Source organism: Chlorocebus sabaeus, chromosome 21 (assembly GCF_047675955.1).
Source record: "Chlorocebus sabaeus isolate Y175 chromosome 21, mChlSab1.0.hap1, whole genome shotgun sequence".
Classification (NCBI taxonomy): domain Eukaryota; kingdom Metazoa; phylum Chordata; class Mammalia; order Primates; family Cercopithecidae; genus Chlorocebus; species Chlorocebus sabaeus.
In genome coordinates this window covers 46882790-46906213 of record NC_132924.1, presented here as the reverse complement: position 1 = coordinate 46906213, position 23424 = coordinate 46882790, and the positions used below count along the sequence as shown (strand labels likewise).

At 35.5% G+C, this 23424-nt stretch overlaps 1 protein-coding gene across 10 annotated transcripts in view; it reads right to left on the bottom strand.

The window, feature by feature from the left end:
* DGKB (diacylglycerol kinase beta) overlaps window positions 1–23424 on the bottom strand; it is an 833256-nt gene that overhangs the window by 694450 nt on the left and 115382 nt on the right. For all 10 annotated transcript variants that reach the window (XM_073009083.1, XM_073009084.1, XM_007981994.3 and 7 more), the window contains one exon: window positions 6290–6546. In XM_073009083.1, coding sequence (XP_072865184.1) covers window positions 6290–6359 — 70 coding nt within the window. In that variant the 5' untranslated portion in view covers window positions 6360–6546. The remainder of the gene's footprint in view (window positions 1–6289; window positions 6547–23424) is intronic.

Sequence of the window (23424 nt, the reverse complement as noted above, 5' to 3'; positions counted from 1 at the left end):
TTAGACATTCACAGTTACTTTCTTCTTTTACTATTGCAAAATTTAGGTATTGAGAGATTTAAGACATATGGACACAGAGAAGCCACCAACAGGAAATTGTGTCTGAAGCAGTACAACAAATAGGAACCAGAGCCAGAGATGAAGCAAAAGAGATTATGAAGCCAACATACATTCTAGAAATATAATCTGGGTCAGAGCCAGGAACGGCTGAGTTAATCAGTGTGAATCAGAAGAAAGAGTCAGAAATGAGAGACACGAATTACCTAAAACAGAGTTTCAGATTCAAGTTTCAGACCAAGTGTCAGGGTAAAGTCAAGATATTTCCAGTAAGTCAAAACATTTCAGATAAGTGTTTTAATTGAAAAGGTTTAAATATTTTAAAAGTCCACATTTCATATTCAACTGCCTCAGCCACCACTATCACAATCCTAATTATAACAGTAATATATCGAATTCCAAGCACTTCACACACATTTCCATATTTAATCAGCAAGGCAACCCTAAGAGGAAACTGAAGTATACATCACAGCACTAGCCTTCAAACCCAGTTTTGTCTGACATCAAATTATGTGTTCTCAGACACTGCAAAATGGCCCTGTGCCATTTATCCTTCTGTCTCATACAAAGAGGGTAATTATCAATAAGTGGCTGGGCCTCCCAAAATAGAGCCAATCTAACACAGGGCTCAGGACAGAAGTAAAAGCTAATCTCAGCATGACAAATGGGCAAGAGGGCTAGCGTGTAATCTAAATTTGCCTAAAAATAAATTGACTACACACCTGTGAGGAGGTCAAGGCTCTCTCCCTTTCATGACCGAGATATTATATTATTTGAATCCTGGATTCTAGTTTTTCCTATTTTGGAAACATGACTAAGAATCTGTTTATTAACATATCAATCTTCATAAAAAACGTAAACAAATTATTACTGGCTTGACTTTTGTTATCACTTATTGTGCCACAGTTCTGGTCCAGCTACTCTGCTATAAACAGCAGTAATTTGTCTCCCTCTGAGGATTATTTTGAGGATTAAATGAGTTAATACTTGTATACTATTTACAGTAGGCACTAAAAATCCATTATTTAGTATGATGCTGATTATTGTCTCAATAAATCCTACAACAAGATTTTGAGGTGGGATTCTACTTTTTCAAGTGAGACAGCTGAGGCTCAGATAGTTTATGTTACATTACGAAGGCCGTGCCACTAATAAGTAGAAAACAGGGCTGGGATTCCACACCGTTAAATATTTGCCTGCAAAACCGAAGCTCTTTCCACTAAGTCACACCACATACCTCACTCCAATGGAAGAAATTGCAGATCAGGTCTGAACATTATGCACATTGGTCCTTATTGAAAAGAACAAATTCACCGTAATTTTGCAACTCCTTACAATGCCAGCTGCTATAAACAGTATGATATTTATGAAAGTTTGGAAAAGTTCCCACCATAATAACACAGTATTTTTCAAAAATAATTTACATGCTATATAACACATGCTATATATAGCAAATAAAAAGCTAATCCTAAGTGACAATATGTGGGCAGATAATGAATCATTTGGAAATATCACGTAGATTTCACATAGAAAATATTGTTATCCATGAAAAGCCCAGGAGTTTCTTAACCCTTTGCTGTTCCATGGAACCATAGCAGAAAGCACTGACAGACCAATATGTAATAAGCTTAATTCTCTAAAGGGCAGGAGTGAGAGCTTTCTATCCTATAACAACAGTTTGGATGACTTTATATCAAGAGTGAGGAAGAAAATTATACTCCTCTCCCACATATCAAGGGAAATGCTTCCCATGAAGTGACTCAGCCTGAAACCCTAAACAGGAGTGCGGTCACAGCATGCTGTAGGCAGCCACAGCAGGCTCCACATCAGCTGCCTTCCGCATTTGTAGGGACAACACAGAGCGGAGGCTGCCAATTACACCAGAAGCTTCTACCTTGTGAGAAGAGTCTAATCTCGTGGCAGAAAAACAGACACTGACTCTTCATGCTCCAAAATGTGGCTCTTTTCTGCTTGATCATCAACAATATGTTCAAACAGCCAGAAGAACACTCTCCCTCTCTAGTAAGATAATAATTGTAAACTGTCATATCACTAGCAATTTGCCAGGCACGGCTTTCATTACTTCATATATACTAATTCATTCAACTTAATACTTACAGCACTGGACATATTTTTTCCATATAAAACACAGATATGTTAAGTTACCCAAAGTCAGATATCTGAAGTATGATAGGAGCAGTATTTAAACACAAGCTGTCTGGTATGCTAGATACCTATCCAGGAATGTTGTGCCAGTATCATCCTACTTATCCTTAATTATTTTTAAGAAAAGTGTAGCATTTAGGAGAACAATCATAGTTACAAGGTGCATTCTGGCAATTGTGGAGAAAATGTAAAATCAGATAACTTGAGACAATTATCTTTATGGTATTCTCTAGGTCCAACATTGAATGATTTGGTTTTGTTGGAATTGGGGTCCCATGAGCTCACTCATCTTGCCCAAGAGTTCCACAGCCCCACCTTATCCCAATAAAGCAAATTAAACACTTCTTTGATACATTCCAAATATAATCTTAGCATGTTGCAAATTTAACTTTAAATCAATAACTTGATTTTTTTATACTTCTTTAACACATATACAGAAATTCTTACTAAAAATACAAATCAATTAAAATTAAGAAAGTGAACGCAATGTATCATTTTTCTAATAGAGTATGGAGGAATGTCACTTACCAATACTGCATTGCAACATGAAAAGTCTAGTCTTTAACACCCCCGATAAACTGATCATGCATGTTGAACAGCATGAAAAATCAATGACTTCTGCAATCTTCAGGATGATGTTTGTTTCCTGTTATATTTTGGCACTGGCAATTTATCACACAAGAATACGTTCTAATCATGATATTCTTTGCTTCCTAATTATACAGGAAAGTCCTTGGAGCAGTAAATCTAGCACTTTTCATGTTGTCTTCATTATTTAAAAAGAGTGTAATAATCTTGGAATTGGCACTTTTTTTTTTAAAGTTGCATTTCATCTGCTAATTTGTCTTCTCATTGAATCCATTTTAATAATGCTGTTACACTCAGTGTGACATTTCATACTACCAATTTACTGAACATCCATTGATGTTTGTCTCTGTATAAGTTTTACACTTATGATAATTTTTGTTACTACTTGTTTTAGGAATTTTCACAAATTTATTACTAATTTGTGCATTCTTATGATATAATTAAATGCACCACCATATTCATTAGCCAATGAAATATAAGTAGCAGCCTATAATACATTTAATAATTTAGTAGAAATGTGTTTCTGCTAATCAATTCAAATGGAATTTCTTTCTATATCTGAGTAATAGCAATTGTGAATAATAAGTTAGCTATCACAGCAATAATTTGCATATTTTATATTAATGTTTCATATAATACAGGAACTTTTCTTATGAGTACCCAAACATGGAAAATGTATTTTAATAAACAAGTCAAATTCAACATAACCTAAGCCAAACTCAGTGATTTCTTTACTTGCCAGATACCACTATAATCCCTTCTTTTAAAGCTGGAGGAAAATGTCAGATCTCTCTCTCTCTTCCTGTCTCTCTCTGTCAGTTGTTGTATTTTATTATTTTCCAAGATATCCTCTGTTAATTTCAATGTGATAAAATCTGAATCCTCACTTTTCCAGTCGTCTTCCATAATCTATGTTATACAGTCTATGCCAACACCCTGCTAACTAGTCTCTAGTATCTTTTCATCACCATATACCATATCTTCTCAGTCATCAAAGTAAACTTCTCAAAGCATAACATTGTTTCTGTCACTCTACGACTTATAACTGTACAATGACTTCATTGTTTGACTCAAGTATGGTATATTTTGATACCATTTCATTTTTACAGACTTTACTCACTCCCTTAAATTGTGATGGGCTAAATGTGCCTCACCTCCCTTCCTTAAATTTATGCTAAATTTCCCTTTTTATTCATATCATTTCCTTTGTCATTTACCTTAAACCTAATTTTTAAAGATTTGTTTCAAATCCTGCCTCGTGTTTGAAGACTCCCCTTTCCTTTCCTATCTCCAGTGGAATTGTAAAACCCAATATAACCTTAAAGTCTGCTTGTATCACATACAATATTCTGGCTAGACATAGAATTATTTTTCTATTAGTTTCTAGCCTTCTTTAAACTGTAAATTCCTTGAAGGGAGGACACATATTTCGTCATATTTGCATCTCCTGCAGCACCAAGCAGAAAACTCACTCTAAAGAAGCTGCTCAGAGATATTTACTTCATGATTGGGTTACCACAGCAGCAAAGAGCAGAGCATATGGAAATTTGAAATCATAGGCAAATCAATTTTTAACCAATTTAGAAAGTTTTGAGTATAAGACTGCAAGTGAAAAAGAAGAATTAGGCCTTTCTGAACTAAATTTTCTTTATTCTTCTTCTTATTATTTATTTATTTTTTTGGCAGGTTCTGGCTTTGTCAGCCATGGTAGAGTGCAGTGGCACAATGACTTACTGAAGCCTCAACCTCCTGGGCTCAAGCAATCCTCTCACCTCAACCTCCCGAGTAGCTGGGATTACATCTGCATGTCACCACGCTGGGCTAATTTCCTTTTTTCCACAGAGACAGGGCCTCACTGTTTTGCCCAGTCTAGTCATGAACTGCTGAGCTCAAACAATCCTTCTGCCTACGCCTCCCAAACCTAAATGTAAATATTCGTAATATGATAAATGCATATATATTGTACATTCAGAGGCCCTAAACAGTTTTGAGTGTGAGAACCATATGTTGATGTCAAAATTTCCAAATATCATATATTTTGTAATCATATATTTATTATTATTGACTCAGTCAATAGTCATAGGCATTTTCCTAAAAGTTTTTTGAAATGCCCATGAAATCATAGATTTTGAACTTCCTTACAAATACCCAGCAGCATTCTCATACCCTCATTCAATCCACAGATTAGGAAGGTTCTAGAATACCCTGGAAACTAGTCTTTTCAGATAACATACATGAAGCATTTATTAGTGTTCCCAGCTCATCATATGTACTCTATAAACGTGAGTCATAGTATTCACCATTACCATCAAATCTATCTTCATGTTCTAAGTCCCAATATGTGTTTAACCCTTTTCTCTGCTTCTACTTTGTAATAGCATTCAACTCATTCCTGATACGCATCTCTTATATCCCACAACATCTTTCTGCACAAGTCGCCCAGATGCCTTAATTTTTACCTCTTTCACTATCATGTGCTGTTTGGTTCTTTTTCTCCTTTCCACTACTTTCATTTTATTCTCCCTGTCACCATGTTATTCTTTCTGTTCTTACTATTCTTACTGCATTATCTATATATTGCTTTTTCTGTACTCATCATTTTGCAAGCCTTTTGGTGCTTGCTATTAATCAGTTGCTTCTTTTCCTCTCTTCAACACATGAATCAACTGCTGTTCATATTTATAGTTGAAAGTCACTTTATGAAATAGATGTATTCCTGATCATGTAGAGTAAAAAAAAAAAATCTTATAAATAAAATCTTACTCTACATATGCAAAGAAACAATATTAAAAAAAAAAAACTTACAGTGAAGTGAATGATCATAGCCTATCACTTGTATCAATGCACACACTAAAAAAGTTGTGTTGTCCTAACTTGAGGTCCTGACACCTCTTTCTTTTACAAACTCTGATTCTAATTCCATAATGTATCTATGACTCCCTACTGTCTACTCTCTTTTGAAATGCTAGGTTATCAAACAGAAACAGACACACACACACACACACACACACACACACACACACACACCCCTCTCCCTTCTCCCTCCCTCTTGATATCTATGAGTCAGACCATACTGTCTCAAGAACAGCATTGCTTTTCTCTTCTCTTTTTCCTTCCTTCTCACTCTCTGCACCCTGTTTGTCCTTCTCCCTGTCTGTTACAGTATTACCACTCTCCATTTTGCCAGGCTGTCTCATCCTCTGCTTTATTTCTATTACAGCTAGAGTGTATTCCAAGCCTAATTTTGCATCTAACATTTTAGTTCCTTTCCTGCAAGATGTAATACTTGATTTGATTTATCTTTTCCTTTCTCTTATGTCAGAAAGGTAGTCTCAAGTCAACCTGACTTGTAAACACAAAAGGCAGACCTGGATCTATCCCCATGATGAACGGGATCTATGATCCATTCTTATAAATAAATGATACTTTGTCTAGCACAAATGTCAAATAATCTCATAATTTCAATAGGAATACTTACACTCAGCATATTTCTGAAGTTGGGAAAATTCTGAAGGGCTGAGGTGGGCCCATTTTTCCTGGTTTGTCATGGTGGTGGTGAGAAGCTCTGTCACATACCAGGTGAAAGATTCTTTATTCAGCTGCTGCACAGAGATCTACGCTTCAAAGATTCCACATGGCGTGTTTCATGATAAAATATCTCAGGCTTTCAGAATATGCAATCTGTCCACATGAAACTGCTTTGGATGTTTGTAATTTCAATAATGTGTTAAAGAACTGCAAAAAAAAAAAAAAAAAAAAAAGATTAACGTGATTGCACAAAGGAAAAAAAAATGTCAAGGTACAGAATGTTAAATATTTTTTAAATCATATAAATTAAGAGTACAAATTGTGAAGAGAATCTTATAAAGTACATTTTCATAAATGTAAATTTTTATGTCCAGTTTTACAAATTCCACATTCCAAGAGTAGACAGTGGTATCATTTTTATCAGTCTGTACCAATTTTTAAATATGTAAACATTACATATAAAATCTAGACCTAAATTATCCAAGGAGGCTAAAATAAGCTCTCTAGCTCCCTATGCATATGATTGGCTAGTTTACAGTATAGACTGCCAATAATTGCTTGGAATGTTCATCAGCACTAGTATATATATTTCCAATCATATGAATTAATTTTGGAGAAGTCATATAATTTTTTTTTCTAGCAATGAAATAAAGTTTTAGTTTTATGATTTAAAAAATATCCAAAAGATTGGTCAACTAAAGCAACTCTAAATGTCTGAAAGACTTGTGTAATGACAGTAGATGATTCTATTGTGAATCACGCTTTAAAATAAATCTCTAGGTTGTCATGGACCTACATTTACTGGCTATATCTGTAAAGGCAAACAAAATGAAAAACCATCTGGTTTCAACGTTTTTATCAGAGACTATAATCAATTGCTCAATAATCAGCCAGATTGGCACTGTATTCCTTATAGAAAATGAAGTATTTCATAAGAATTATTTGTAAAATTATAATCATTGCAAGGTTTATTTATGTCATTACATATGGCGTTACTTAAAGTCACCGTAGTTCTACGGACAAGACTCATTTAGTCTTAGTACCTTGCCTTTCTTCAACATCTCTTTACTGTCTTCCAATATCAACCCCAGGACCTCACTGTTAAATCCTGTCATCCTTGCCTTTAAAAACTGTTCTTTTTGGTCTCGTGGGGTCACATCCCTGCACTGTTTTACAATATAGTAGTTTACTATACAATGGGGAAAATGATGATATTGATGTGTTCACAGAAGCCAAATTGCTGGATATCTTTTCTCTTTTCTCTCCCAGGGGCAACCATGGGTTTGGGGATGCAATACAAGTAAAAGAGAATGGGGATATGCAATGACAATTGTGGACATCTTCCACCCAGTTTCCTTCTGCTGATTTCATCTTTCACACTAATTTCATCCTAACTCTCTGTCTCTCTCTGGTTACAGGCAGTTTTGGTGGGACTGTGAAATGATGTATTCTGCCCTCTAACCAAAGGGAGACAGATGATTCTGTCACATTTGCACATTACACCCTGTCTTCCAGGGCTTTAAATATTGAGTGGAGTGATTCAAGGACAGGGTGAAAACAGCTGTACCTAAATCATAACAGAAATAATTGGATACTCGTTCCTGTCTAAACCTGACTCTCCAGCTATCTTGTCACTTCCAGGAGCTTGTGATATTCTTTTAATAAAGGATTAAGGCCAGGCAGGTGGCTAATGCCTATAATCCCAGCACACTGGGAGGCTGAGGCAGGAGGATGGAATGAGCCCAGGTGTTTGAGACCAGCCTGGACAACATAATGAGACCCCATTCTCTACAAAAAATTTTTTTAAAAAAATTAGTTGGATGTAGTAGTGCACATATGTGGTCTCAGCTACTCCGGGGGAATAGTGGGGGAGCTGAGGTGGGAGAATCGCTGGAGCCCAGGAGGTTGAGACTGCAGTGATCTGTGATCATGCTGCTGTACTCCAGCCTGGGCAACAGAGCAAGACCCAGTCTCAAAAAAAAAAAAAGGATTAAATGTATACATATACCAAGACATCACACTGTACCCTATAAATATATACAAGTATTGTTAGTTAAATGTTAATAACTTTTTTTTTAAGTCAAGGATTAAGTGAGACAGAATAAGTTTTCAATTGCCAACAATGCAAAAATTTTAACTGGTGATAACAACAGTTTGTTTATTCAAATATTTGTTGAGCCTTGCTGTCTGCCAGAAAGCTTTCTAGGCAATGAAGATAGAGCAAAGATCAAAACATATAAAAGATGAAAATAATGTTACTCCACAATGTGTCAGCTTTATTGAGAACTTACAGTTAGCAAAAGGTACTCTCCTAATCACATTACTGTGTTAAGTCATTCAATCTTCAGAAAGCAACTCTGTGAGGTAGGTGCTAATAGTCTCCCCTTTTGACAAATGGAGAAAGTGACACTGGTGACTGAATCTGGTAGGTGTAGCACAGACTGTTCCAAGCCCACCCAGTATCCATTCTCTTTTGCTTACTTGGTAACAAGAAAGATGGTGAAAATAAATCTGTTTAAATGACTGAATTCCCCAGGTTCCTTACATGAAGAAGTGGACAATGAGATGTAAGTAGATGTTGGTGAAGCATATAGAAAAGTTCTGTTAGAGGAAATAGTTGCTGGCAAGTGCCCTTTAAAGCAACCTTTTATTCTTTTCCTCCAACTTACTACCTGAAATGGTGACATATTGGCTGCAAATCCAGAAGTTTATTGTACTAAATAGATAACTTTAATATGGAAGCTATATATTAAGGATAGGAGGCCCACATAAACTAGACAGGGGTAAGCAAATAACTAATTAGGGAGCAAATTTGGTCCACCACCTGTTTTTGTAAGTATAGGTGATTGAAGCACATATCCATAAGAGAAACCAGCAATAGGTTGTTTTTGAAGGGATTTCAATACTAAATAAAGAGGCTTGGGCATTATCCTCAGGGGAAATAAAATACAACAAAAGGACTACAAAAAAACCCACAAACCTGATCACTCTTACATTTCTGAAATGTCAGTATTTTCAATGAGTTCCTTTCTCTCTCACTTACATTGTTGTGAGAGCTTCTTAACTCACTCCCTGAGGTCTCTCCCTTTCTTAACATGGCCATTTCTCAAACCCCCTTGGAGTCATTGGATGGTCATGAACTAGGATGATTCCTGAGGCCTGTCTGACAAATTACCAACAACAAGTTAATTAATAAATTATAATTGTGATAATTGTCTTAATTATATCTTTCCACCTGGAAAGTGCTCTGAAATTTATTAAAATCCCCCAGCTGGGCACAGTGGCTCAAGCCTGTAATCCCACCACTTTGGGAGGCCAAGGCAGGTGAATCACTTGAGCTCAGGAGTTCTAGACCAGCCTGGGCAACATGGAGAAACCCTGTCTCTACCAAAAATACAAAAATTAGCTGGGCATCGTAGCATGTGCCTGTAGTCCCAGCTACTCAGGAGGCTGAGGTGGGAGGATGGCATGGGCCCAGGAGGTAGAGGTTGCAGTGAGCTTTGATTGCACCACTGTACTCCATACTCAGTGACAGAGCAAGGCCTTGTATAAAAAAAAAAAAAAAAGAAAAGGAAGGAAGATAAATATCCCCCAGTTCATTAAGTTCATTATGAGAAATTGAAATTTAAAATGACTGGTGAACTGTCATCCTTAGATCTGTAGGGGAATGCTAACCATGTATCAAGGCTCACTTGGTTATTGAATTTAAAATTGTACAGTCATACAGATCATCCCTTCATTCATTTTTTTATTTGTTTTGAATATAATATTTTAACATCAAATACTTCACTTATGTATATTATTTTATTTAACATTTATCTCCACACACTACAATTAGGGGAAATGTAAGTTGTTTTGAGCCTTGATGGAATTTCACAAAAAGGACAAAGCAACTAAAAGTAGTAGGTTTGCCCTTGATTTTCATCCAAACTGTATGTTAGATTCTGCATCACCATCCTGTCCTACACTACATGATGTAAGCCCCATGGAGGGCAGGGATTTTTATTCATTTATTCACTGATGTTTTCCCAGTGCTTAGAAGAGTGCTTGGTATATAGTCTCAGGTCTATAAATATTTCTTGAATGAATTCACTTATTTCCTTTTTGTTCATAAAGAAAAGGTTGAGTGGAAGAATTAATTAGAAGGAGGCCCTGAGGTTGAGAGAGAAAATAGTGCATAAAGGAGACAAGAACAGAAGTCACTCTGGGCTTCAATTTTCCTAGGGACTACATCCATTTTCTTCAACTGAATGGGCATTTAAAAAAAAAAAGTGCACTTTCAGGGTACAAAGCTTTTAGAGTTGAAAATGGATGGCATTATTTCACATTTTTTGAATTTTTTTAACTAACTCCATATAAATACGCATCATTCCCAAGGGACGCCCTGTGATGTCAGCTAACCAATTTACCATAACAACACTTACACATGACTACCAAGTATATTTTTAAATTATTTATCAATATCTAACAAAAATACTACTTAACTTTCTTTCATTTAGCATGACCTGGTCAACTTAGGTCTTCACTTTTTGTAACAAGAAAAGCTTCTCTGGATTGATCTACCCCATTTGCATTTTGACATGTGATATTTACAAAATAATGATATCTCTGAGGGGTTCACAGTAAATTTACTTTGGCTGTCGGATTTTGTTTATTCCAATACCAGAATGCTTTGAATAAATCCTCTCTTTCTCACCTTTCTTCTAGTGTAAGCCATTGATTTCTCATAATTCTCATCATGTGATGTAACGTGTAGCTAAATAGTAAAAATAAGGGTGGGGTACAAGTGAATAATTTTTTCTTAGTCAAATCTTTTTACTATTTGAATTGGCATACACAAACCTATGAAAAGATAAATGTTTCATGTATAATTTTAAATACAGAGGCACAGCTATATCTCATGCCTCAGAAGGTAATGAAAATGATGGCAGCACATTCTTACAGTCTCCGCCTCTTCATAAATGGGTAGAAAGAATGTGATAATATTCAGCTGAGATTCCCTATGGTGCATTCACAAATCTCCTCTTCCCCTGCAGAATTCTTTCTTTAGGTACATAAAATGAGCGTCAGGAGGGATGTACTTTGCTGGCTTTTAGCAAGCAGTCTAATTCTGGCTTTCTCTTCTAGTCAGTGGATGTGCCGCTTTGCTTAGTTTGTAGCAGGAAATAATTGCGTTGGAAGAGCTGAAAAAGACTCTTTGGGCCATTGTACCTGGGCTAAAACACAATCCCTATAATTAGGGGAGAAATCAACCTCCTCATGGAGAAGCCATTAGGCAATATCTAGATGAGTCAATCTGTTGGGTTGGATGTGTTATCTGTGAGTCACATCAAGTGTAAATTTATAAGTAATTATTAGAAGTCAGTATGCCATGACTTCAATCATTGAAGATAAATTAATAAACATTAAGACACACTGGGACAGACACACTGGCTCATGCCTGTAATCCCAGCACTTTAGGAGGCGGAGGCAGGTGGATCATGAGCTCAGGAGATCGAGACCATCCTGGCTAACACGGTGAAACCCTGTCTCTACTAAAAATACAAAAAAATTAGCTGGGCGTGGTGGCAGGCATCTGTAGTCCCAACTACTCTCCACTCACTACTAGGGAGGCTGAGGCAGGAGAATGGCAAACCCAGGAGGCAGCGTTTGCAGTGAAAAAAAAAAAAAAAAAAAGACACACTGAAGAATATATGTATACTGGGTCTCAAGGGTCATAAACTCCAAACTATAAGATTTCCAACAGAAAAAAAAAAAAAAAAAAAAATCCTAGGGATGGGAAAGGATGTAGAGCCAAAATAAAAACTATAGAATTGCTGAAGAAAAAGTAGGATGAAATTACATGGAATATAAATTCTATAGTTGGTTTATAATTGCTTGTTCATTTAACCATAAAAAGAAGTCTAAATTTGAGACCCAATGAATGGGATGCAAGGCATCATGTCAGATCCCGGGGATGTAGTGTTATGCTAAACAGATATGATACCTGAGCTATTAAATCGTGTTTAGTGGGAAAGAGCTACAATAACTAAACCAACTATGCCCATAAATAAATGCAAACTGTGATAACTTATATGAAAAAAAGGCAACAAAGTCTATAACACAACAGCAACTCCTTATTTCTTTTAAGAGATTCAGAGAGCAATTCAGAAAGCAAGGTTTATTTAAACTAACTGATAAAAGTTAAATAATTGTAAACTTGAATGAAGATTAAAAACATTTTGAGCAGAAACTTAGAAGTAAAGAAAAAAAAACTACAAATATTATAAGATCTCTAAAGAAGTCAGTTATGACTGGATCCTGGTAAGCAAGAAGTAGAGGAGAACACAATTAGGCCGAAAAAGTTAAAAAGAGCTACATAAGTGAGATTATTAGAGGCCATCTTAAGGACAGTACAATTTGTCATAAGTAAATTATGAAACCATTGAAACATTTTTGTGCAGATTAACATGATTGATTTATATTTTAAGAAGTCCACTTTAATCAATGGATATGAATAGGACAAGAATGGAAGAGGGAAGACCAATTAAGAGGCTGTTCCAATATTGTGTGAGAGCTCGTGGCTTTAGGGAATGGCAATAAAGATCAAGGTTAAAAACTGAACTCAAGACATGTTTTTGAAGTAGGACTTGATAATGAATAGGATAAGTTCTGTGCAGAAAGAGGGGATCAAGAGTGACTCCTGTATTTTGGCTTGAGTGCTGGAAATGGAAAGGTAGAATTTAAACAATTTCCAAATACTAGAATAGAACCAGGATTGATGAGAACAGAAAAATCACTATATTGTTTTGGGATGTATTGAAGTTGAGATGATTATCATATATCTGAATTGAATGTACTAGTAGATTTTGAGTTAAGCTTAGGCTAAGATAAGAGATAGGTAAAATATTATGAGTTTCCTGTATAGATGATATTTCAAGAATTGGGAATGGCTGTTCTCCTGATGTGGTGACAAAGAAGCTATGCCCCTAAGCTCTGCTTCAAGATAGAACTTGTCATTCAGGGCAAAGACTGCAATTAGCAGTCTGTACTTCTGACAGCCTATACTTCTTGTCTTCAGAAGTCAACTTAGGTTTTGAACTGAGGTCACATTTTTCCCAGACAAGAATCAATAACAAAAAGATGATGGATGTACTAGGGCCATGATATTTCTGTCCAATGGAGACCACTTAAATGGTCCATTTTTGTTCTAGAGCTCCCCAGTGGGCTGGTTGAGAATTTATCAGATCTGCACTGGGGTCTGAGGCTATTTCTGACCAATCCTGCATATCCCCTTCTCTTTTCACAAGCATCAGTTTTGTATTACAATCTGAAAGCTTTCCTTGCCCAACTCTGCTTGTTTTTTCCCCATTTATATGTTTCATAGGAATAATTATCTAATATGTGTTTGCATCCCTATCTCCATCTTGGTATTTGTTTCCTAGTGAAGAATCCCACATGTCAGGATCCCAGTAGGAAACAGATGGCACACTTAAAATTGATAATTAAGAGTTTAATGAAAAGATTATTTAGGAAATGTGGACAGGTAAGGAAAGTTATTAGAGACTAATGAAGTATCCTAAACTAGCAATAGTAGGAAACTTATTGAACCTCCTGAAGGGACTAAGGATGTTTTAGCTAACGAACCCCAGAGTAGCTGTATATAGAGGGTCATTTGATAGGAGCAGCTATGATTTGAATATTTGTCCCCCTCATTGATATTGAAATTTAATTGCCATTGTAACAATATTAACAAGTTGGACCTTTGAGTGGTATTTAGGCCAGGAAGATTCCACCCTTCTAGATGAGACTAATGACATTATAAAAGGGCAAGTTCAGCCTCCTTCGCCCCTTTGCCCTTCCATCTTCCAGCATGTGACGATACAGCAAGAAGGCCCTCACCAGATGCTGGCACTTAGATCTTAGATTTCCCAGCCTCCAGAACTGTTATAAAATAAATTTCTGTTTATTATAAATTACACAGTATCAGGAATTCTGTTAAGAGCAGCACAAAATAGACTGAGACAGGAGTCATTTCATTTGATAACAGGACACATTTATTTTTGGAGTGTCCTAGCTGGGCATGAGGTGGAGTAATACATTCCCTAATGTTATCCTTCTTCAAATCTCCATTCTCCTCCAGTGCCTCACACTGACCAAAACTCATCATAAGCCAGAGGACACAGACCACCACTGATCAGTCTCACCAATTTCAAACAATCTTTTGAGGCACAGAGCCTCGAGACAAGGATAATGGAGGATCTAAAGGGGAAAAATATACACTGTCCATCACATCTGGGGCAAGAGTGTAGTGGAAGAAAGGCACACAGAAAAAAACTCTGAGGTGATGAGTTCTTTTATTTAGAGATTAGAGGTGGAAAAAGTCCTCCCCCACTTTATCCTACCCCCGCCCGTCCCCTAAAAGCAACTGAAAGAATATGATGTCAAAAAAGACAACAGAAGGGAATGAAAAGAATCCACCAAGGAGAGACTAGAAGACACTTTTCAAAAGTTTCTGAGCAACTAAATGACAATTGAAGCATCCATTGGCAACATGGTGGCCACTGGCAACTTTAGCAATAGCAATTTCTTTGAAGTTGGGCATGTTAGATAGTAAAGGTGGCATGGTGAAACTGAGTATAGGAAATGAAGACTGACTCATCAACCCTTGGAGAGTGTGATTGTGAGAAGTAGAGAGAGAGAAGTAGCTATCCAGAGAAAAAATGTGAAATCAAGAAACTTTTTTTTTTCTTGTAGAAATTACTGGAATCAATTTTAAAGTTAATGAGAAGAGTTTATTAGTGAGACTGGTTCAAACTGCAGGAGAGAGAAGCTGAGTAGTGTTTTAAACTACCTAGAAAAGAGGGGGAAGTAAGTCCCAGAAAGTCTGTGAGGGCCAAAATTAATCTTAAGGATGGATACAGATGAGTAGTTTTGTGGACGTAGTGTTTAGGAAATGGAGGATGTCCGGTTGATTATTTCTGTTTTCTCAATGATGTATAAGGCTTAGTGATGAACTGAGAGTTGACTTAGGAGGAAATGATGGGGGAAGAGGGAAGTAACAGTGTGAAGATATGAAAAAATTACATAAAAATGTGGTGAAGTGATCTCACTAAAGGCATGAGGTAAAAACAGCAGACAGAGTTAAAAGTCAATGCATATTGTTATTCATTAACTGAGAACTATAACAATCAGCTTGTTGTAGTTCAATTTATAACAATTTTAAACAATTTTAATGATTAATTTATAGATGAAGGAATCTAAAGGACAAATAATCATATTCTTACACACTTGAGTCAAATAGACCTGCATCCTCATTCAATTTCTGAGCTATGTGTCTTCACTGTGTAGTAAATCATTAAATCTGAGCCTCAATTTCCTTTCTCATGAAAAGTAGATAATACCACCCACTTCACGGAGCATTAGCATTTAAAGAAATAGCACGTGCACAATACTAACTAATAAGAGATTCTCAATAATGGTTATTTTCTCTTTGCTTTTACAAGTAGAATTGCTTTTATTAGTAGAATTGAAAGTGGACATATATACAGTACATATAGGAGGAAAAAAGACTGGAAATCTAAACTCTTTTAGAGGAGTATGTGGGTGGCTTAATATAAAATTCATAATTTTGTTATTTTTGGACTCTGCTGACACAAAAAATCTAAAATAAAATTTCAAGGGAAATCTTTGGTGATGTAAAAGAGGAAAATATAGCAAGCTTTGTATTGTGTATGTTTTTAAAGTTAAGATTTTGAATTTGGTTTATTATTTTATTTTTCTTAAAGTTATTTCCAGTGAATTTTCTATTCTTTTGCTTTTCACATATAATTTTAAAACATTTTTTAGAATTGAGACTGGCAGGTTAGGTGAAAATAAGGATAGATTCTACCCATAGGGATAGAATATTTCTTAATATGAAATAATGTAAAATGCTATGATAGATCCTATTTTTCAAGAACGATGATACAATATCTTTTATCTCACATGGTCTTCAGGAACACTATTATACTTCTTCAGCAGGTGGTGTCTATGGCTTCTCCCCTTGCACTTGCGAATACCTTTATGACTTTCTGAAGCTAAAACTTATAGCAGAAGTGATGCTATATGACATCTGTATATACATCATAAATTGTCACACACTTCAGCCTTTCTTTCTTGGGATACTTGTTCTTGGAAGCTTGCCAACATATCCTAAGAATGCTCAAAGTAGCTCATGTGAAGAGATCACTTGAAGAAGCCACGTATAAGTATACAAGGCAACAGCCCAGTTGAAGTCCCAGTCGACAAACCAGCTTCCACCCCCAAATATGAGTAAAGGTGCCTTCAGATGCTTGCAGCCCAAGCTGTCTGCCTAGTAGCCCCATTCTCCAACCTTGAAGTTTTCTCAGCTGAGCTACCAGGATACCAAAGAACAGAAACAAGCCAATTCTACTATGCCCATTCTGAATTCCTGGCCTACCAAATCTATAAACACAGTAAAATGATTATTTTACAGCACTGATTATTGGTAGTTGGTTATGCAATATTAACTAGAACAAGTTACTTCAGGCAACATTTGACACATATCAAATGAAATTAAAATACTGTTACTATTCCAGTTATTATTTTTATATTTTAGCATGCCCTGAAAGAAGTATGTATGTGTGTATGTTTAACTCTTAATTTATTAAGTTATTATTGTTACCATTTTTACATTTTAGCATATACTGAAAGAAGTGTGTATGTGTGTGTTCATGTGTGTGTATTTAATTTAATTTATCATTCTTACATTATATAGCCAGGTGCATATCATTTATCAATTCTCATCTCCCTCTGAAGTGAAGAATAAGGGCTTTGGGAGTTGAATATAAATATTTAATCTGAGTTTTCTTCTTGCTTTGGACTTTACAGAGAGGAATAGTTGAAATAGTGAAAGTCAAAAAATAAAAAACAGAAATCAAGCATAGTACATTAGAAAAATAAAAAGATTCTAACCCCAGAAAGAGAGAAGATCCATTTTGTAGGATATGTTTTGTTATTTCTGTTATATTTGTTTGTGTCTTTCATAAAGACGTTTCATAAACATGAGCCCAAATGAAGAGGAAAAAAAATGACTGTGAATAAAGTATAACTCTTTCCTTCCCCACCAGGATAGAATACCAATTAAGGAAGAACACAGTTGAATGGCTTTCTCAATCTGTCTGACCTGTGGTTTTTTCAACAGAAACAGATATTTCCTAGAATGTTGATTATTGCAAGTTGATAAATTTATCTTTATTTTCCATCCCCAGCTTAAGAAAATAGAAACTTACTAAAAATAATTTTCCAATGAAAAACTACTTTCCCAAGGAAACTATGATATAATATGTATTCTGACTTTGTATTGAATTAGGAATTCATGTGCTAACCAATTATACAAATTTTTCTATTAATTAAAAAATAATAAATTTAGTAATGAGCACTTCCTGGAAACTGATGATTGCTGGCAAGGAACTAATATCTTTCAAACCTTTAATCCCTGGAAAATAATCTACTCTAATGCTGTTATTCAACCTCAAGACAGAGTACAAAATTGCCTAAGGAAAATCACTATTGAAGTATGTGAGGGACATTTTTATCAAATGATATTTGATGTTTGCACTGAGAAACAAATAATGCTTATAGTAAATCACAGTATAAAAACAGAGAAATGGAGTCAATTTACACAGGCATAGATGTCACCAATAGAAAAATATATATTTTGACTGTACATGGTTTTATTTTCTTCTAAAACCATTGCCTTAAACCTTTCATGTGCATACTGGTTCACCAAATACACCATTAAGAAACATTTACAATATCATTTTATCACTTATTTTCTGTACTGTTACTAGTACTAAAATCTATAATATTGCCTTTTTCTGCTTGATAGAATATTAAGCGTGATTTGATTTTTAAAAAAATTATACATGACTAGGAATGTTTAAACCATAAATTGCAAACACTTTGAGAAGTGAGTTTCAGAAATTTTTGAAGTATAATTATTCTTTAAAGTTTATCGGGGCTGGGGGCAGTGGCTCGGGCCCATAAACCCAGCACTTTGGGAGGCCGAGATGTGTGGATCACGAGGTCAGATCAAGACCATCCTGGCTAACATGGTGAAACCCCGTCTCTACTAAAAATGCAAAAAAGAAAGAAAAGAAATGACCCTGGTGTGGTGGCAGGCACCTGTAGTCCCAGCTACTTGGGAGGCTGAGGCAGCAGGAGAATGGCATGAACCAAGGAGGCGGAGGTTGCAATGAGGCGAGGTCACGCCACTGCACTCCAGCCTGGGTGACAGAGTGAGACTCCATCTCAAAAATAAATAAATAAATAAAAATTATCATAAAATGGTAATTGGTAGAAACTTCACATGACATTCTATTAGCAAAATATATTTTGCTTTTATCCTTCTGGTCATTGAATTACTTCACACCTTTATCACATCTTGCCTGACTCATTAGCAGTAAGCTCCCTTTATTTCATTATCTGCAGTAAAATCAAAGTACCGTTTCTAAAAGTCTATCTGCATGTGATTTCCTCATCTGGCATCTTTTAATAGTTTTATGTTACCTATAGGATTATATGCAGTTTGCAAACTCAAACATATATAATTTAGCCATACACTCTGAACTGGTTAGCATGTGACATTTCAGTAAGGTAACTCTGGAGCTTAATCTCTGGAGCCTAAAACTGTCACTTTGATATTTAAATTCTTTATACCTCATTCTCATGGTGAGCAAAAGGATAATACAAATGATCTCAGGAGGACTAAATCTGTTGCGTAAGCCACTTAGTGCCTGCCACAATGTTTATTATAGTAGATCAGCGGCCCCCAACCTTTTTGGCACCAGGGACTGGTTTCATGAAAGACGATTTTTCCATGGATGGGGGGTGGAGGCAGGTGGTTATGGAGTGGAGGAGACGGTTTGGGGATGAAACTGTTCCACCTCAGATCATCAGGCATTAGATACTCATAAGGAGTGCATAACCTAGATCCCTCACATACCCAGTTCACAATAGGGTTTGTGCTCCTATGATAATTTAATGCGGCTGCTGATCCAATAGGAGGCGGAGCTCAGGCGGTAATGCTTCTTGGCCCACTGCTCACCTCCAGCTGTGCGGCCCAGTTCCTAACAGGCCACAGACCAGTAATGGTATGTGGCCTGGGGATTGGAGACCCCTGTAGTAGGGACAGAACTGAAAGAGGGGTTGTTAGTACAAGCCATGATTTTCTTTTTAATCTATAGAAGTTTATTCACAGAATTACAAAATAACTAATTGCTTAATAAAATTGGTCTACTCTGTGTTACTTGGCCAAGATGAAGGGAAAAAGACATGTAATAGCTCTTAAAACCAAAGAATGATTTTAAAAAATGAACAAATTGTGAAATGGAATAATTGCATGATGAGATGTAATGCATTCAAGGGAACCCAAGAGACACCCTTCAAATGAACAGAAACTCTAAAAAACTGAACCGTATTATAAAGGTTCTAATGTAGGTTTCTAAAAAAAGCTACTAGAAATAAATTACTCCTTTTTAAGACAAATTCAAGGTGTGAAATGAGGTTGTAATATTTTAAATTAGGTCTATCTCAAAAAAAGATTGGTGAACAGCAGCAGCTGTTTGGAGATCAGCAGAGAAATAGCATGCCTCAGCCTCTCCTGGTTAGAATGGACTAAATTTAGCAACACTTGGAAATCCAGGGAGAGCCTAAATCACACCGTGACATTGACTTCCAACTAACAGATTCCTTCTTCAAGGTTCCTTCAGAAACAGAATATATATCCCTTCTACTTAGGTACATAGTTTTAATCTTGAGGTATTTATTATAAATATGTGCTATATATAACAGTAGGACATACTAGAAAAAAGATATAGAACTGAAACTTTCATTACATAAATCTATATTTCCATTGACCAACAGACATAGCTGACCTCCAACCCAAATAAGCACACATGCATGCACACAGGCACACACAAACACACACCCACACGCAATGCATACATACCCCCATGCATATGCATACATTTTGTCAGATGCTGATTCAGCATTTTGCCTTCCTAGGTTATAGGTAAGCTCTTTAAGGAAAGTCTCAGTTATTGCTTTACTTACCAAAAGATTCTTTGGATTATAATGTTTTTGGAAAGCCCAGATTCTTTTCATATTTAATTTCTTGTCCTCATTTTTATTCCTAAATATTAACACCTTATTTGATGTGTATTAGATATGACTTTTGATACAACTTCCATTCTATTTCTGTGAAGAGTAACTCATAAATGCCTTTAAAAAATATTTATCCTGAGTAATATATCATAAATAATAGAAACATAAAACTTTAACATACAGTATGTAGGACACACTATATTAAAATATTATTGCTTTTCTAATAATACTAGTAGTATTTAGTCACAATATACTAACTTAGATAATGTGTATATATATATACACACACACAAATACTAATAATTAACATATTCCTAAACCTCTACAGTGCACTTGAATTTTTGAAGCACATATGCTTATCAAGTTTAATGACAGATAAAATCAGATCTGAAAGTCAGATACAAGTCTAATGGCATTAAGAATACTTTTTATAAGGAATCCATAAGTGAATCACTTTCAACTTATGAATGTTTCCTTATTAGTCTCCTGAGGCTTATTTCTAAGAGTTGTAAAATTCCAGATTAAAATTTGAAAACTATCTCAGTAGAACAGAAAACACAAAGATCCTGAACTGCGTTTGAAATAAGATTCTGATTGAAATACAAAAATAAAAGTATACAACGATGATTGATGCTTTTTCAGTTGGTAAGCCTACATTTTATTCCACATTCACAGAAAACTCACACCTTTTAAATTCCAGATGTTAACACTACTGTTTATTATTTCTATGCTTCCTTTATTCTTTTACTGAATGTGTAATATATAAACTATCCACACTTCATAGTACCATTTTACATGTTTGAACTTTTATAAAACTTGTGTCAGATGGCCTTTTTCTGCAACTTGCATTTTTTATTCAAGTTTTTCAGATGTATTCATATTAGTGTATGTGGCTCTGGCTCATTGATGCCACTGCTATAGAGTGAAAGTATTCATTGTGTGTGTGTGTGTGTGTGTGTGTGTGTGTGTATAATTTATTCATCTAGTATTCTATTAATGAAGATTTAGGGTTTATTTTTATTTTTTCATTATTAAAATCAATAATGCAATAAACACACCCACATTTCTTGGACACATTGTTATGCATAGTACTACTGGGTTTTAGGGTATGCTTTATTATAGGCTGCCAAATTCCTCTCAAACTGGACTTACTTTACTCAGCTTCTTAAGTGTTTGCCCATAAATGAGTATGGGGAACACACCTTAGGGTAAGCACCCATGAGTCACTCCTAACATCATCTCCCCTCCCCTTGCATGTGGGTAAAGCCTGAAACATGTTCCTGACCAATAGAACATGGCAACATGAATGGGATGTCATTCCCTGCATTAGATGACATTATATGTACAACCTCAAGTGCAATCTAAATTCCTAGTCAGTTGACTTTAAGTTCATCGAAAGAAGCTTATTCTGGGTGAACTCCATCTAGTAGATGAATTTTTAAAAATAAGGTCTAGAGGTCAGAGAATTGAAGCAGCAAGTAAGATCTCTCTCTCTCTCTCTCTCTCTCTCTCTCTCTCATCTAACCCCCTGCTGTGTGTGTGTGTTTGTGTGTGTGTGTGTGTGTGTGTGTGTGTGTTCTGGCACTGAAGGAGTGAGCTTCTATGAATTCCACAGGTTCAGGGGAATACATTCTGTCAACAACCTGAAGGAGCCCCAAAGTGGATCTTTCTCTAGTCAGATCTTCAGATGAGAACACAGCCCACAAACACTTTGATTTCAGCCTTGTGAGATATTAAGCAGAGAATTCACCTGCACCAGGCTCAGATTTCTGATCTACAGAAACTGAAATAATAAATAGTGGATGTTTGAAGCTGCAAAATTTGTAGTAATTTGTTAAAACATAAAGTAATAGAATGGTTATGAGATGGCATCTTGCTTTTGTTTTAATTTCCATATTTCAAATTCTAAAACACTAAACATATTTTATGTGCTTTTTGAAACACCAAATATTCTATATAGGGGTTACTCATATATAGCTTCTTTGATTAAAGCATTTTTCAGTTGGTGGTACTAGTTGGTGCCTTTTTTGTTAGGATTTTAAATTTTACTTTATTTAAATGTATCAATATATATTTTATAATTTATTATACACTTTTTTCACACCACATTCAGTTTTAACTATCTCAGTTAAGAAACATGAAGTCTAGAAAATATGTGTCCAATGTGAATGTATCTTTGGCCATATGAATAACTATTTACTTGACTGGTGAACCTTTATAATAAATGCTCAAAGGATAGTAGCTCTCAGCCATAATTAAAGCTTATATTCCAGTCACATATAACGGCATTTTTCATTGTAATGCAAATGGATATTCATGGCAGGAGTGAGGAATGGGTATGTGATGGTAAAACTGTTTTCCAATATTAACATTCAGCAGTTTAAAAACATACCCTGGAACCAATTTGAGGGCTTCTCTTTTGCTTTAAATTGCTACAATACAATGCTGCTTCACTGGAAACAGCCAGTATTTCAACGTGTTTATGTTCTTGGGTCTAATTGCCACAGTCAAATTGTCTACAGCAGATATCTATGTTCAAGAATGACCACAATTTAACTGTAGGACTTTGAAAATAAATAGTAATACACATCAAATAAAAATATGAATATACTTTTCTCTTACTCATTTTAGGATATGAATGTATTTCTTCTGAGAAAATAAAAATAGAAAATATGTACAGAAAAATATGAATATATGCAAAAGCAATGAAAGACTTTTGTAAAAGGGGACAATAACCTCCACATTTGATTAAGATATTGCCCTGTGGAGCAGAAACAAACAAGGTTTGTTAAGTGGGGTGGCAGCTTCAAAGGGTTATGCAGTAATTACTGGGCCTGCAGAAGGTGGATTATCATTAGGTGGCAGAGCACCATGAGGGATATTAAGTTGTCACAGTGTCAAATGGTAAGATCAAGGAGTAGAGGAAAAGAGAAAGAT